The sequence below is a fragment of the Nipponia nippon genome, unplaced genomic scaffold, assembly GCF_047370975.1.
Source record: "Nipponia nippon isolate SJK-2023a ecotype South Korea unplaced genomic scaffold, ASM4737097v1 scaffold_1, whole genome shotgun sequence".
NCBI classification, from domain to species: Eukaryota; Metazoa; Chordata; class Aves; order Pelecaniformes; family Threskiornithidae; genus Nipponia; species Nipponia nippon.
In genome coordinates, this window is record NW_028262290.1 from 54,577,675 (window position 1) to 54,594,717 (window position 17,043).

The 17,043-nt window shown below is 40.3% G+C and overlaps 1 protein-coding gene across 22 annotated transcripts in view; it reads right to left on the reverse strand.

Moving 5' to 3' along the window:
• Window positions 1–9,009: 9,009 nt before the first annotated feature.
• EPB41L3 (erythrocyte membrane protein band 4.1 like 3) overlaps window positions 9,010–17,043 on the reverse strand; it is a 145,958-nt gene continuing 137,924 nt past the window's right edge. For 17 of the 22 annotated variants that reach the window (XM_087755973.1, XM_087756106.1, XM_087756087.1 and 14 more), the window contains 7 exons: window positions 16,884–17,006; window positions 15,982–16,374; window positions 14,782–14,913; window positions 14,384–14,482; window positions 13,198–13,278; window positions 12,817–12,933; window positions 9,010–11,567 (listed from right to left, as the gene is read on the reverse strand). In XM_087755973.1, the coding sequence (XP_087612099.1) occupies window positions 12,823–12,933; window positions 13,198–13,278; window positions 14,384–14,482; window positions 14,782–14,913; window positions 15,982–16,374; window positions 16,884–17,006 (939 nt within the window). In that variant the 3' untranslated portion in view covers window positions 9,010–11,567; window positions 12,817–12,822. The remainder of the gene's footprint in view (window positions 11,568–12,816; window positions 12,934–13,197; window positions 13,279–14,383; window positions 14,483–14,781; window positions 14,914–15,981; window positions 16,375–16,883; window positions 17,007–17,043) is intronic. The other 5 variants (XM_087756122.1, XM_087756116.1, XM_087756077.1 and 2 more) reach the window with 2 other exon arrangements.

The window sequence follows — 17,043 nt, forward strand, 5'->3', positions numbered from 1 at the left end:
GAATTTGAGAGAGCTGGCTGTTTCTGTACACCAAATGACTGAGCTTAGTCTAAAAGAAGTTCTTATTAAATATACCAAAGGAAATATTAAACTTGTTCTCCATCAGCCATGAAATTAATCATTTATACCTTAATATTTGCAATGGGATATGTTGAATTCAGGCTGACATTAGTTTTCTGATTGACTCTAGCTGGCAATAATAGTAACACACACTGCATTTGTGGATTTCTGCTCATCAGCCATAGCAGCAGGGTGTGAATAGCTCTGAATGATGGTAGGCATTCATAGGGAATAGTTGTTGATAAATGGGTATAGATATGTTGCTATAGATATCTATAATAATAGAAAAAAAATATTGAAAATCGTGGAGGAAAGTGTTGCATCATTTGGGTTTGAGCTTCTCTTTTGGTAGCTATCATATGCACTTCCGTTCAGCTCACACAAAGATTAGTGGTCAGTCATATGACCCAAGGGGACCAAGACCCAATACATGGGTATTTATAATGTGGAAAGATTGTAGCCCTGCTTGACATCATGGCAGGCTCGGAGCAGGCCACAGGTACTGGCTGACAAGTAAGTAAGCATGGGGGAAGTTTCCCTGTCACTTTGCATGGATATGGATGCCTATGAAAGTTTCTGTCATCAGGGTGGTAGGGATATTGTATTTGCAGGTTGAATCCAGAAGACTAGTAAGGTCAGATCTTGTGATTTGTGCCACTGTTTTCTTTTACCAGGAAAGTGGCAGTAAAGCTCAGCATGAAGTGTGGCTGTGACTCCTTCCAGAGAGGAAGGACAGATGAAGCTGAAAGCTTTGTTAGAAGAAAGATGATGGTGGGTGACGAATGCCAAGGGGCCCATAATACATACAATGAGAAACATTGAAGAATAGCTGGGGGAAATATAGAAAGCAGAAGCAGAACAAGGAAAGGCAGGTTTCTCCCCACTGCAGTTCTAGATTAGTTAAGGTGTAATTGAGTGGGGAAGGCTGCAAACCAGACAGAAAAGACACCAACAGATCCAATGCTCTCAAATACCACATCTTCTGAGGACAAAGGCTTGCCCTGTCAGAAGCAAAGCCTACATGGGATTGACTTCTATCCATAAGTGTATTCCCAAGAGAATCAAGAGAGGAATCCTGCTATCTTTGTCTAATTTTTCCTCTGCTGGGGGAGAAACAGATGCAGAGGATGAGGCATCTATATTAGAAAGTCTTAGACATAACTGTTGTCTCAGAAGATCATTATTTCTCTCTCCAGCAGCAAAACATTGCTGGAGGCAGGAAGGATATGGGGGAGTTTTAATTGTTGGTGCGAACAGAGCGCACATCAATCAAATGTTTGCTTTACCGACTGATATATAACAAATCTACTTGCAAGCGTTGCTAAGCACACAGAGGTCTCCTTTGACCAATCAAATATTTTAAGATAGACATCATTAGCCAAGGATGTACAGCTGGAATGAGACCACGTTGGAGTCTCAGCGATAGCTGCTTTGCATAATTTTATGTAGGTATGGAGATATTACTAGTTTAGTGTAGAAATACTTTGAGCTTGCTCACACAAATCGTAGTTTCATGCCTATTTACACAGGGGCAAATGAGCATACTACTGCATCACGAATCTAGACACAACTGGACATTTGTGCTCATGACTGAGTCGTCACCAGTAGCTTCACTAAGACAGCAACTGGAGCTGTGCATGAATTGAATATAGACAATCTCTCCCCTAGTATCTCCCTGGTATGCATTAAAAATGTCATCAAATAGTAAGACAGTTGTCAGTATCTAAAGACATGATTAGAGATATGGTTTAGTACTATATACACTGAAAATATGCTTTGGAAGTTACCAACGTTCTGGATATGGCCTTTTCTATTCTTATCCCTAATCATCATGATTTTAAAGTAATAATCTATAAAGCTGAAAGATGTCTCTTTCAGATGGTGGATGGGTATTAGTCTATCACTATTTTTACTCTTGTTTGAGACAGCAATGCTAGAGGTCATTGCAGTAATAAATTATTGAGAGCACATCAAGCTGTTTTTATAGGATACATGCTAACAGAAGAGATGTGCTCTATTGCATATACAAACATATTTTATTACTCCTGCAATATAACGTTTTGTCTGATTTAGTATTTTACCAAATGCCACTTAGACAAATAGATTATGTTCTCTCTACATAAGTCCTGAATTAGGACTGTACCCCCTACCTTATTGTCCTTAAAAAAAAGGAAGTTTTATAAAACCCACCCAGCTATTTATTGTTCTGTACCACCTTGAAGTACCCAGTACAGCAACACTATTCCCTTATTTTACTTGCATATCTCTAGAGGTTTTCTTTTTTCCACTGATAGTTTTCTTACGAATAACGAGACTTTTCTAACCCTCCACCACCATCATTTTTGTCTTAAAGAAGCACAAAATCAATGCTGTAGATACAGCACAAAGTTTGACATTATAGCAAAGTCTTTTTACTGAGACTCAGTCATAAGAAGCAGCTTTCTTGATCCTGAACTATTACCACCTACCTTATCTTTCAGTCACATCATCTTCCCCAGGCTCACAAATAAGTTCCATCATACACAGCAAAAGGAACACATCTTATTTCTCTGAATTCATCTCATCTAGACCTTTCTTATATTCTTGGTCCTTGGAGGGAGGGCCAACCATCAGCCTCAGGTGAAGTTAACCCTCCTTTAGTAACTACCTCAGGCTGGGGAGGACATCTGATCAGCACCCAAGCAGGCATAGGAATTGATTTTCCCACTATAACGTGAACGATACTGCTGCTGTTGGAGGAATTTTGTTAATGCAGCTGGTAGGGGTTTTTTTCTTTTTTCCCATCACCAGAAGTTTTTTTGTTTTGGCCAAATTAAGTTTCCTATAACAAAAAACCTTGTTTCAAATCAGTAGAGCAATGGGGTTTGGCCTGCCACAGCACCAGGTGGCTTTTCTGACACTGCAGGATTAGCTGTCAATAGGAGATTAACCTACTTCACTGGAGAAACTGGAATCAGCTCTCCACAATGTACTTGTATTTCTGGCCAAACAGGGACATACAATGATAAAATTTGGGTAGGGAGCCAACTGGTGCTACTGTTGTCCCAACATCCATTAGCTTTAATTGCTGGAGTGATTGATGTACTTGACAACACAGATGGAACATGCAGAGTGCCAGCCAAGGTTTCCATCATCCACAAGGCTATGGCAGAACTTTTGCTCTGCCTGTCTCTCTTCTGCTGTCTTTTCCTGCTCCTAAAACCACTCAGACTTATATGTGAGTGCAGCATTAAATGCACTGAAGGAGAGCTTAGTGCCATGACTGAATTAATAATGCTGATGCATCATTTCAGCACAAATGCACTGACACATATAATCAGTGAGTTGATACCTGACTTCTTCAGCCTGTGTCACAGCAGCCTCCCTCACATGGATAATATAATTTCACTGCATTCCTAGGGTTTATATAAGGGTCATGTGTACAAGAATGGGAGAAGACAGTCCCGTTCCTCAGCTCTCGCTCTGAGCATGTCAGATAGAAACCAGCTCCACTGGGCCCCAGCAAAGATGCCCTTTTTGTCATGGCACTTCTTTATTGGCTGAAATAAAACTGGCTGTTTATTCCAGAACGGTTTAGGTGTAAACATAGCGATGATGTTACCTCTTTGTTCTCATACACCAATAAATATCACATTTCCTGTGGGTCTTTCCACGTTGCCTTCACACTGGGGTCATATTGTGGTAACGTGAGTGACAGAGCTGTTTCCACTAAATAGTGCTTCAGCTGTAAATACACACAGATTGGTTAAAGAGAAGCAATACTAACCTTACTTTGAACAAGCGAACAAGGGCTGGCTGAATCCACGTTCATGGGGAAGATCGCAGCAAGGCGGTATAAAGAGAGATTGGATGCACACCATGAGATCTGAGGGTTCCTACAGAAAAGTGGAGTGAAAGGAGGCTCCCCTGTTGCTAAGAGAGGTTGGAGAGTCAGGAGGACTTAACTGACCACAGAGAGGAGGACAGGATTCAGATAGAAAAGTGGGGTATGTCTCTAACAGAGAGGACAGGTTCCAGAGAACGACAGTAGAGCACCAGTCCTGAGCCTGGAGAAGACAACCAGAGACACTGTGGTAGCTATTGCGGGGAAAAACATGCTGGCCTGGAGTGGGAGAGAGCAGCTCTAGGTAATGCCAACAGCATGGTCCTGGATGTGAAAGGGAGAGTTGGTGGGGGCCAGAGCAGACATTTTTAGAAAAAGAGGAACTAAAGAATTAGAAAATAAAGCTGATATCATGAGGAGAAAGATCCCTTGGGATGCAATCATGAGGATATGTTGAAGCTATCAGAAGTTGAAGCACACAAGAAACTTCTGTCTGTGAAAAGGGCAAGTGAAAGCCGAGGATGAGAGTTCAACAGAAGTTGAGAGGGGGATAAAAGTCATTCTGCTTTTTAAATACGCTCTTCCTGGAAGGTACGGGTAGGATCCCATGCAGAAAGAAGTAGAGGCAACGAGGCAGCATGTAAATTGTCTGGTTGGGGGGATTTATTTACACGGAAGAGTGTTGTTTAACATTGCTAGAGAAAATAATGTTTGTTGTACTGAAGGAAAACTATCTACAGGATTTCCATCCTGAATGCTTTTCAGTGACAGGTCAGAAAGAGGAGCAGAGAAACTAGGGCTGGGGTTTGAAAGGTCTGAAAGCAGATGACAACCCATCAAAGCTAATGGACCAGAAAACATGAAAGGGCCGAGTGTCAATGTGAGAGAGAATGGGCTGAAAGAGACCAGATGATGGCTGAAGAGGGAGAAAGTGGCTATAAAAAAAAATAAAAGAGAGTACTGCTTGATAAAAACAGTCATGGGAAAGATGCCAGTGATAAGAAGAGAAGAATGAACCAAGGCTGAAATTTGAAGAGAGATATGAAAGCAAAGAACTATGCACTTAAGGGTTGGATGTATCATCATTGTAGGAGCTGAAATTGTTAAGGATGAATGGGGAAGACTGCAGGACAGAGAGAATTAGCAAGACTTTAAAGAAGGTTGATAGGTAGGATAGGATGTAACAGCAGAATGAATGGAAAGAGAAGCAGCAGATGCAGTCTACTCAAAAGCTGGGAGAGAAGTTGGAAAGAAGAGAGAAGCCTGATAGATCAGATACAGATGGGTTAAGTTGGAGAATATGAAAGAAAGCAAGAAGGGACAAAGAGAATTTAAAGTAACTGTGAAGTGATGGGATAAGCCACTATTACAGGCTGTCTTCCCAGAGGTTGCAGAAGCTTCCTTGTCACAGGACCACCTCATGCAGATATTCAAGACAGTCCCTTATTTCTGTGATGGCAGGCCACATGTTGCAGTGTTTTCATGTAACATATTCTCTTTTATAGATCGACATGACAAAAAGTATCTGTACTGACATATTGCATCTGATTGCAGGAAAAAAATAATCTTGTGACCTGTCAGTCACCAGATGGCATTTTGAATGGAAAAACAAACCAAAAACATCCATTGTCTAATGCATATTCAAGGATGATTTCATAGAAACACTGTTAGAATGAATAATGTTCTGTGGGAACATGTGTGCGTATGTGTGTGTGTATTTGTCCAGTAGCTTGGGATTTAGGAGCTCTAAGGATGAGTGGTGAAACTGTCAACACTTCTGTGACTATATAACAAGATTCACATTTGTCTAAGTGGTATGTGGATTGAAGATTGGACTAAAGGAATATAAATGCCTTTAGAAGCCTTCATATGCCAAATCCATCAACTGAATTTGGCCAGAAAACCACTATGTCCGCAAAACAACCTCGTAAATCCATCGAGGAACGATATCTGTGCTATTAGCACTCTTGATTTAAGGACAGAGTGAGCATCATATTAGCTGGACTCTTCCTACTGGAAAAGGCTTTGAAGGTTTCTTAACAATTTGCTTTTGTACTTTCAGATATATTGCTTTCATTTTTTTCTTTGCTCTGTTGTATGACTTATGACACATAAATCTTCCCTGAGCCCTTTAATGTGCTTTGTCTAATCATGTATCTTTTATACTATAGTCACCCAGGATTATGCACCAAAGAACACACGCCCAGTACTTAAAAGCAACATGTGCACTGTAAGGCAGGACTTATGTGGAAGCACACGGCTCTGGGTTGTAACTCAGGCAGCTCCAAAGCTCCACATGTTCCAGGATCTGCGTTTTGCAGTTCAGATTAGTTGACATCATTGCCCGAGCTTTGGTTGTGTGCAAAAGTTAAGAGCCATGGTACACCTCGCCACAGGAATAGACCGCAAAGATACTTCAGAAAACAAAAAATAAATTCCTAGTAAACTCTGGACAAAAAGAAACAAGAATAAAAGGTTCTTATTTTGCACTGGAGAAAACAGAGCTGGTAGACTGTAATAATAAAAGTCTAATGTGTTTAAAAATGAAAATAATTTCTAGTATCAGTACCCTTTTTTTCTCTTTTTTTTCTTTTGCCCTCTATGTCACTGTAGTCATTCTCAACGACAGGCCATTAATCCTACTTACAGTGAGTGACGGTCATTTCGGTTGCAGGAGTGAGGTCATTGATTTGTGGAGGTTACAGCTGCATTTGGGAGCATGAGAGGAAGGAAGAGAGTTGACTGAGATTTTTGCATAATGTGAGCATACTGGTTTTCCTTTAAACAAGGATTTTTGAAATTCTGCTCCTAACTGTTTACAGCAGCCATTAGTTCTAGCTGAGAAGCAGGACTGATGTTGAATGGGAGACAGAAAAAAGGGTGAAGGAGGATTCAAATGGCATAAACCAGAGTAATTTACAGTATGAACAAGGGCTAACAGTACTTCCAAGAGAACAGAATAATCTTGTTTCAGTTAATGAATACAGGAATTTGTGGAAAACATTTTTATATAAAAACTACCAGCAATATGCCTCATTGTTTATTTAAACCTAAATCCCTATTTGAGACAGAATTAATAGGTGCATAACTAATAACAGCCTTTTTAAGCGTATGACCAAGTTTTTATTAGAAAGGCTGGTATTTTGTGTTGCTCTGAGGGAACCCAGAGCAACTACGGACAACCTTTTTGCTGATGTGGCATTAGTGTCATTAGTGTTAACTAATGACAAAAGACAGAGCAAACCATCATTTGCAGTGTAAGACTGGTATAGCCTTTGGAATATATAGATTTATGAAAAGTGTTTCATTTTGTCTTTCTTTAAGAAAAGTGTGCAATGGAGTGTTTCTCATATTCATCCATTCGTCAATCCATAGTCATCTCATAATCCATCCATAGTACCTCAATCCACCACTGTACCTTGGGATCTATAGAGGAATTCAGGAGGTCCAGTTCAGCTCCTGTTGCCATAGGAGGCATTTCTTCATGTTCACCCAGCCCCAGATCCTGTGTGAGAGGACTTTGGTCTTACTCCACTTGACGGAGAGTTTGTTTGGTGTCATTTCATTAGCACATAGCCATAGAAAACACCAACACTGGAAGCCTGTAACTAGAGAGAGTGGTTTCAGGAGCAAAAGAAATTGCAAAGGCATCTCAAGAGATTAGATCACTGGAGTCAACTGGAGGAGGTTCAGTACCAACAGAGATTACTTGAAAACAAGTATCTGCATCTTTATGTAATGGAGGGGAAGGGAAGGAAGAAAATCTAGCAATTGTTTTTAATCTCATTAGCCAAGTGTTACTCTTTCACGTACTTCAGGAGACAGTGGATCTAAGACGTGGGAATGGAAAATTGCCCAATTAAGGATTTTCCTTAAAGTTAACAATATGGAAGAGCTGAGATCAATTTTCAAAACAGTGAACTGTAGTTTGGGACATATGTAATTTGAAAAAAGCCACTTTTCTTCTTAATGCTTTGTAATAGCTAAAGTCTAGCTAAGAAAATGGGGTTTCCTTTGGTATTAATTTGAACTTTGCTCACTTGAGATAGTTTTTTGTGTAGGGTGTCTGAGTGTATGGTAACTAACAATATAAAAATTATGCCAGCCAGTTTGACCGAACATGTAGTTGACTGAACAGGATTTTGTTTGGGCAATAGATTTAAAAGTATATAGTATGTGCTGCTGGTGTGTTCAACAAATATTAAAAAAAAAAATCATGCAATGTATCTCAGCATTGCCTTAGGCATACCACAAACTTTTAATAGACTAGACTAGGAAAAATGATTAAAAATTAAGGTTTGATTCCTAGCTCTGCAGAACCTTGACCATTATTGCTGCTGTATAAAAAAGGGGAAGACATTTCTTTACCTCACCCTTATTATCTTTGAACAGGGAAGATGTAAAGTCAAAGCTTGTAAATGGGCCTTGTGATCTTAACTGACAGAACTATTTTGGGTTAAATCCGCAGAAAGATTTGCCAGGGTGTTTGCCAAACTGAAGCCTGGACTCAGTGTCCAATTTATTTGCCATGAAGAACTATTTCTAAGGAACTATAATTTCAGCAGATACAAATTGTTGTACAGGTGAGCCACATCATCTCACCAGCTGCCTAAATCTGCTCTGGGAAGAAATAAGACTAAGCTGTTAAACCCTTGCTTTGATCTAATATCTGGATTTAGAGGCCCATTAAATTTTTTTTATATGCTTGAGCACAGAACACCATTACTTGCCATTTGTGATGAGAAAGCCTTAAAAAACTTGAGAGGGATAAATGTTAAGTGATTCCAAAGAGCCTTAAAAATGCCAAGGTGATGTATTAATTCCTTCTGTATCTGTAGTGGTCACAGTTGGCTGGGATTCCTTCCTATGCCCATTCTTGCCTGCTGTGCAAAGCCCTGCCTGGCCATCCTGGTCCCTTACCTGAATGGTGCAGAGCAGCCAGTTCTCACGGGGCTGAAGCTGTGACTCCAGCTGTAACAAGTGAGGCTGTCTCCTGTACTGGTGTCTGTGTTGGTAATGGTGCTTTCAAGTAACACAGTATTTGCTGGTTTGTTTTCTAAGCTGTTTTATGTCAAGAAGCCAGACAAAGACCAACAATAAATGAGAAGAGACGGAGACAAAAGATGGTTGGTAGAAACAGGCAGGTGTTCTTTATTTCATGTGGCACAGCATTAGGCAGACAACCCAAGAAACAGTTTCTAACAAAAACCAAAGCTATCACTTCCAGGAACCATCCCCCAGACAAGGGTCTACTGCCAACAGTGGCACTGAGAGGTCCTTGCCTGTCCACTCTCATCTCCTCATAGTTGCATACACTTAGGCCGTATCTTAGCTGTGAGCATCCTTTCCAAGGAGACTAACTTCTTACGATACAATATCTTTAGACAGCATACATACTGTGCAGTATCACCAAAGTACAATCTCCTCAAGCCATGCTAAAATATAACGCTAACTCTGGAGAGAAGGCTGTGCAATCGCCTCGCATCTCTCTGAGGTAATATAATGCTGTTTCTTAGCTGACAACATGAGGGGCACCTGAGGGAAGATCAATATGGCTTCAGAGTCTATTTTTAAACTCCTGATGCAGTAGCGAGAACCTGGCATGCTGTCTGCTGAGACACAGGGCGAGCACCTCCTCCATCCCCGGCTGCCGCTGAGCCTACCATCACCGAGAGGGCTGAGAACATAGATGCTCTTGGGCTAGGAGAAGGAGAAGTCAATCAAAGATGACAACAGACCGTAATCTTTGCGTTAGTCATTAGGCGAGAGGTAAGCAATGACGGTGGTAGGGGGAGTTACATAGTTAGCACTCTGGATTAAAGGCATGAAGAACAGCTGGTGGAAGGAAGACGTTTTAGAGACTAAGGGCAAAGCTTTAAAAGCCTTGGGATATTACTTTTAATTATTATCTACAGGTTATTCTCTCTATATAGACTATTTTTCTTTCTAAATTAAGAAAATAAACATTTATTAACAAGTCACTAGGTCAAATCCTGCTCTCCACTGAAGCCAAATCCATTGACTTCAATGTGAGGGAGCCCCGTGTAAACAACGAAGGGCGAATTTGGCCCTTTATGTCCTGAAAAGTCTGCCTGTACCCATTTCTTTCAATCCTGCAAGGAAATACAGATTGAAGGGTGAATTAATTGTTACGAATTTCTCTTGAACTACCAGGGGAGCGTCAACAAGATGGGGCAAAGGAGCAAGAAAAAGGAACAGATAAGTAAATACTGCTTTAAGGAGAATTTTATCCGTGTTTCAGAGCAAAAGTACAAAAAGAGAGTGGAACTGGATCAAGCGCTACTAGCCTTTACTTTCTAAGCAACCACAAAATCCTTCATTTAGCTTCGGTGAAACGTTACACAACCAGAGAAAACAGAAGGAACCAAATACTCCTTTTTGTTTGCAAACATCATATGCCCACAGGTGAACACTGTCGTGCCTTTGGATGCTCCGCTAACTCCTACTGTCTGCACAGTGCAGTGTCAGCCACTGAAGACAAAACATGTCTACTGTGCAGATGAGTAAAACCTGTGGTGTCTTACAAACGTAACTTAACGTTTTGAATATTAAAAAACACTAGGTGCTGTTAGACACAGAACAATACGATTTTGGATGCATTTACCACTTTTATTTCACTATGCAGAAACATACATTCACCATGTGTTGTGATGCAGCTGACAGTGTAATGGACGCTGTCCCTTCAGTGGGTATTATAGCTGAACACTAACGAGTTTTCAATGGACGTTCTGTACAGGTTAAGGCTTGACTCTGAACTAGATAGTAAATGCTGACCAGATTCTCAAACCGATTTTTTTTTCTTTTTTTCCTCTGAGAACAAAAGGGAAATCAATAGAAAACCATCACGGTTATTTCAGATTAATAATCTTCTAATGCTGCAAACTAAGTAAAATACAGATTTTTTTTCTCCAAAATAACTACATATAATTTACAAGGTTAAGATCTGTGAAGGGTGACTGGAAGCTGACTCTGAACAATGCTGACAAAAATCGTTAAAGTTAATATACTAAAATCATTACTACCTCATAAGGTATTCAGTCAGGTATACAAAGCACACTTTGTAAGCATTTAAATATTTTGATAAGAGTAAAGATTTGTCATTGTTTATCGGGCAGTAATAAAACCAGATGAAACAAATATAAGATTCAAGTTGTTTACTCAATAAACTGTGTTATTGGCACATCTAATGTGTGGTAAAACATTATACACAGTACCTATACAGCTTCTAGCATTTTGGGGGTAATCTTCATTTACAATATCTGTAAACAAAAGGCTTGCCACCTAACAAATTTTAATTTGTTTAGACTTTCATAAACTGTGAAAGGCATGAGCTGTTTATGTGTTACATGAGATCACTCTTTATATTGTTTATGAACGTGCAGGTATAGCTGAAAACTTAGACATTTTAAGAAAATTAAAAATGCTGCTTTTCTGTAATTTTATTGTTGCTTCATGCAATATTGTTTAACTGCTGCTGATTCAGATTGCTTTCTATGGGAAGGTATCTCTGCCAGTTTCTTTATTAACGGTCAAGATCAATTCTTCTGTACTGAAATTTTCCATAGACAGATACAAGTCAGTCAGGTTGGAACTGAGACTCCGTATAGGCTCTCGTATTCCTACTGGTGTGCATGTCTGGATTCATATGCAATCTAGGTTATTCCTGCAGGAAAGAGAACTGAGTTAATTATTTGAAGCAACTACACTCTTGCAAAAGAGATTTTGTCCATTTGGTCATGTAACAAAAGCTGTTTGAAAACGGCATCATCCCAGTATAAGCAACTTGGACCAAATCCATAATCCACTGACGCCAATGGAAAGAATTAGCGACATCAATAGACTTTTAAGCAAGCCACATTACATTGCCTCTGAAACACTTAGCAGAATACCACAAGAATCACAGCTACTCACTCCTCAGTGACTGGTTCCACCTTCCAAATAAGTAACAGATACTGAAATTCAGGGTTTTTTAGAGTCTCTATATCCAAAAGCAGGAGAGCAAAACAGCTTCAAAAGGTGCTGTGCATTGTACTCTGTTACTTATACCAAATGTTAGGGAATATATATTGTTTTAACAATAAAATGCTGCTGTTGATTTAAACAAATCAGACAAGCAGCTTTTTTATTTTTCCTTCTGCATACAGCATTCAAAGCAATTTGTGCAATGGTGCTGGCATTAATGGCTTTTGCATAGCAGGTTAGTATGCATGACATGTTTTTGCACACAGAATAAATATAGTAGTATTGAGACGTCTGTTTAGCCAGCCACAATTGGAGAGCATGCCTTTACTGAAAAAAAGCTTGACACAAGAAAAGCTGCATTATCATCTTATCCTGACAATGTTGCTTTAAAACATAAAATGTTCTTTTCAAATACAAGATACCCAAGACATCTAAATATCAACACACTACTTCACTGGGTTTAAAAGAAAAATCAAAAGCAGCTTGGACCATATATTTGCAAGTTAGGAATTAAAGCTTAACTTGTAACGTATCTGCATGGGACATTTAAAAAGCAGCAGTAGGTTTTTTCCTTGGCATTTTTAAACAAAATGCATACCTTTAAGAACAAACTATTTTTGTTCTTAAATGACATAAAAGCAGACAACAGATTCTTTTTTACTTCAGAATTAGAAAATTAGACTATATCAAAGCATGGACAATGAGGACTTTCCAGAGAGCCAACAAAAGCAAATGAGTAGTTTCTCTTTCTCCAGCTGGCACCATTAAATGAAGATGTTTAGAGCTGAAAGTAGTTTACATTCAAATACCAGAACTGATAACCAACACAAATGCAACTTGCAAATGCCAGTGAGAGAAAGCAACAAGTTAGAGGTGAATTATGGTAGGAAAACAACCTTTGCAACATGCCAGCTCAGCAAATGCCTAGGAAAATCATCTAGTCCTCTTACCTGTGGTCAATCCTCCCCATCTTCTGGTGTGATTTCTGTCTCTTTATGTACCACTACTTTGGTCACTGACATGTCAGGGTGCTGCTCTTTGGCTTCTTTAATTGCCTGAGCCAGCGCCTATCCCAAGGAAACCACAGAAGGGCAAAAACAAAAAGGAGGTGGAACATGCATGATCAGTAGCAAGGTGGAGAGATTCATGAGATATTACACCATTTACAAATGAGGAAAATGATTAAAATATGAAATATACCATCACTCATTTAACTACTAATACAGTTTAATTTAAGGCATGCCAGTATGAATAGTATCTTTTAATGCAATGCTTAGAAATGTTGTCTTTGGCAGTCTTCAGGGTAGCCTTTAGCAGCTTACAGATTTTACCTGATCATGATCAATATCTGCATCTCCTGTGATGACTATTCGTTTTTCAATTCTTGTCTCTGAGATGCCTCCTTTCACAGTCTAGATGGGAGAGACAAATGCATGTCAGTAACTTAAAGAGTGCTGCTACTCGTCCAGAGAATGATCCAGGAATCCCGATGTGACTGTACTGAACTACCTCCAACAGCATGCACAGTGGGGACAACCCTGAACTGTAGCCAGAGGAGCTCTGAAGTTGGCCTGCTCTGAATGGACAAGATGACCTCCAGAGGTCCTTCCAACACAGATAATTTTATGATACTAATCAATCTGCATATGTTTCAGGAGAGATGTTTGTGTGTCAAAAATGGCAGGTATTTATGGTAAATTCATCCCATGAAGAAAAGAATGGACATACAGACAGCTCATATTAAGACCTGGTTAAGTCCAACTGCAGGCTTCAGAAGAACATACAGGGTAGTATGGCTTTTATATAGCTCATCTACTGAAGGGTGAATTTCACTGCAGAAAGATGGAAGAAATCCTGTCCTCAGTGAATATTGGTAGGAGAGCTGTCACAACACTAAAAGGGTTTCTGCTTAGGGAGGAACTGTTATTTAGATGCTATCTTGGAACTTGGGAGACCCAAAATCATCTGCCTGTGCAGCCATAAGCTTTCTGTCTGGTTCTGGGCAAGTTCCTTAGGGTACCACCCAGCAATGCGACTGTGGCGTCTGAGCTGACTGAATGTCCTGTTATGACTACATGATACAGATTTACTCTGTGTTTTCAACACTGTGCAGGGATAACAGCTCAGGACTCAAAGGCAGTATAGTCATGTCAATGGAGTCTCATGCTCAGGCAAATTATTCCTTCCTAGCTACCATATGATGCCAGTGTGGCTACACCGCTTCCAGGTCCAGACAGTACTTGCAGCTAATTCAAGTGTCTCTGCACAGCAACGTTTTGTGCTTGTGTAGACATACCCTAAGGCTTTATGACTTTTAGGACTCATATCAAGTCCTTGGACGTTAATGAAGCCAGTAAACCCAAAGATAGGTGAATGAAGACAGGCACCCAAAATAGACAGGATTTTGTCCAGAGAATATAAGCATGTGTCCATGTTTTAAAATAAAAAGTAGAATTGAAGTTAAGAAAACATACAGCCTTGTGAACCTGCCCCGGGCCCCGTTTTCTGAGGACTCACTTTGGTGATATGTGTAGTGGTTGTAGTGCTGGTAGTTTCAGATGTGATAGTTTGTGCACTCATCAATACACCTGGTTCTGAGTCAGCACCGCAATCCACCTAGGGAACCGAAAGAGAAAACCAGTCATCAAAATCACGCTCCTGAGCACAGGGAGTCAAGAATTGGGCCGGCTGAACGTCCCTATTTCTACAGTTCTTTGTAAAGTGAGTATCTAATGATAGGGACACAACTGCTGTTAGGGTGATCATGTGTCAGTAGTTGTCTCTGCGTCTGGAGACTCTGCTTCTGGAAGGACAGATGAGAAGCTGGGTCTTTGACATCTGTAGTTTCAACAAGGTTCTCATGGGTTTCTTAAGGCCATGTTAAATTAGACCCTGGGTTTTGCAGAATTTCTTACCTGAGAAGACTCATAGGTAATGGTTTTTGTTTCTGTATGGACTACTGGCACTTCCTTTGTTGAAATTTCAAGGTTTTCCCCACCAGCAGAAACACTACTGAAACTGATAGTCTCAGTCTTCACAACTGGTGACTGCGTGAACAAAAAAAAAGGAATTGGAACATTTAGTAAAGCTTCTGGATTTCTCAGAATAGTTTTTGTTTTGTTTGTTTTTTTTTTCCCCGTGGGAAAAGGACGGGGAACAACTAAAAAGTGCTCTGCATTTAAAAAAAAAAAGAAAAGAGAAAATTCTCTTCATTGTAGTGATACATACATGTATACAATGCTGGCAGCGTTCAGTGTTATCCTGGATTTCAGGAAAACAAACTTCAGAAAAGATGTAAACACTACAAGACGCAGTGGACACAAACCGAAACACAAGAGGTTCCCTCTGAACATCAGGAAACACTTTTTCACTGTGAAGGTGACCGAGCACTGGCACGGGATGCCCAGGGAGGTTATGGAGTCTCCAACCTTGGAGATATTCAAAAGCCATCTGGACATGGTGCTGGGGAACTGGCTCTGAGTGACCCTGCTTGAGCAGGGGGGTTGGCCCAGATGACCTCCAGAGGTCCCTTCCAACCTCAGCCATTCTGGGATTATACATTTTCTTAAAATGAAAAGAGAACGAACCCTACTCAGGCTTAGTCTTCCATTCAGCTCTCAGAAAAAAGAGCAAGAACAAGTTTTTTTCTAATCTCTCTGCAAAATAATTCTTGAAATTCTGCTAGTGGGGCTAAGATAAGGAATCCGGGTTGTTTAAGACACTTATTTACAATGGTACCAAGCATGGAAAAAAACGCATTTTCTGTCTTTGAGGACATGTGAACTTAGCCAATCTTGATGGACTTTCCCAAAGAGAATGCCAGATGAATTCTTGTTATTCATTGCATAAAAAGCCACCAAATTAGGTATTTCTCTGTAGCATGGAAAGTGCTTTTAGGGAAAATATGCAATGGCATTTTGCTAATACTGGAAACCAGCAACAACCCTTGCAGGTGCCATGGAAGGAGGAAATAAGAGGCGAAACAAACTGCCTGCTGTAGAGATGCAATCATACAAGCTTGGTACACTTTGCTTTCCATGAGAGGAATTAACTTAGTCCGCTGCTGCCTACACTTACAATTCAGCACAGACACAACCGATTTAATAATGAGTTACCTCAAAATGAGATTTTCTTTCCAAAGACTCTGAAAGCTGGACTGTTGTACTGTGCTCCTCCGCTTGCTCACACGAAGCAGCAGCAGCGACTCCTTCCTGTTTGGTTAGGGCTTTCCCAGCCTCCTCCCTTTTCTCCTCCTTCGCCCCCTCAGTCCCAGCAGAGCTCTCCTTCCCTTTCATGCCAGCGGCCACCGCCAACGCTGCCTCAGCCTGGGCATCCAGCGCAAGTCCGGCCGCTTTAGCAGGATCCCCGCTTGCATGCACAGTCATCCCGTGTCTCTCCTCGATAACCACAGTCTCCTGTACAATCTTCTTCACTGTATCCTGATGCGGCTGAACAGCTTGCTTCATTTCACTGGAAGTTACCTCCTGAGATGTCGTCGTGTCTATTCTCTGCAGGGAAGGAGAAAAAAAACCCCTCAGTGTCAGAAGCAGACAACACTACTTGCAATAGCTCCTCAGCTTAGTGTACTGTGAACAGAAATTAAAAAATGGGTATTATATTTTGCCAATTTATTTCTCTCACGTTGCATGGATTTTCCCTCTCAGGACATCATTGGAATAGAAGAAATGAAAACCAAAGCAAGAATCACAACTTTTAGAAGTGAATAGAAATGCCACAGTGTTTTTCTCATTGGTATCTTCGTGTGAGTTTTATAAAGGCAAAATACAGCACCCTGCAAAATGACCAAAATAAAGTGAAATGAGACAAAACCTGGGGTTTTTTTTTGTTTTTTCTTTTTGGTGGTTTCTGTTGTGATCTATTGTAACAAAGGAAAAGGCACATCAATACATGCATTAGCTATACAGGTTCCACGTTGTGCATAAAAACAGGAAACAAAAGAAAAGTAAAAGTAATTGGTGTGCAGTTATAACAGTGATGGAGGGAATCGAACGGCCACCTGAGCCCAGCTATGTGAAGTAGAAGTAACCCCTCCTATGAACTCAGTCGGTTTTCTGGCAGACTCTATTAAACTGAAGATATCTGAACCATCCAAGGTTTTTTCACCGGTGGACTGTTTAGTCTAAATAGACAAAGAAATGTAGAGTCATACACGGAAG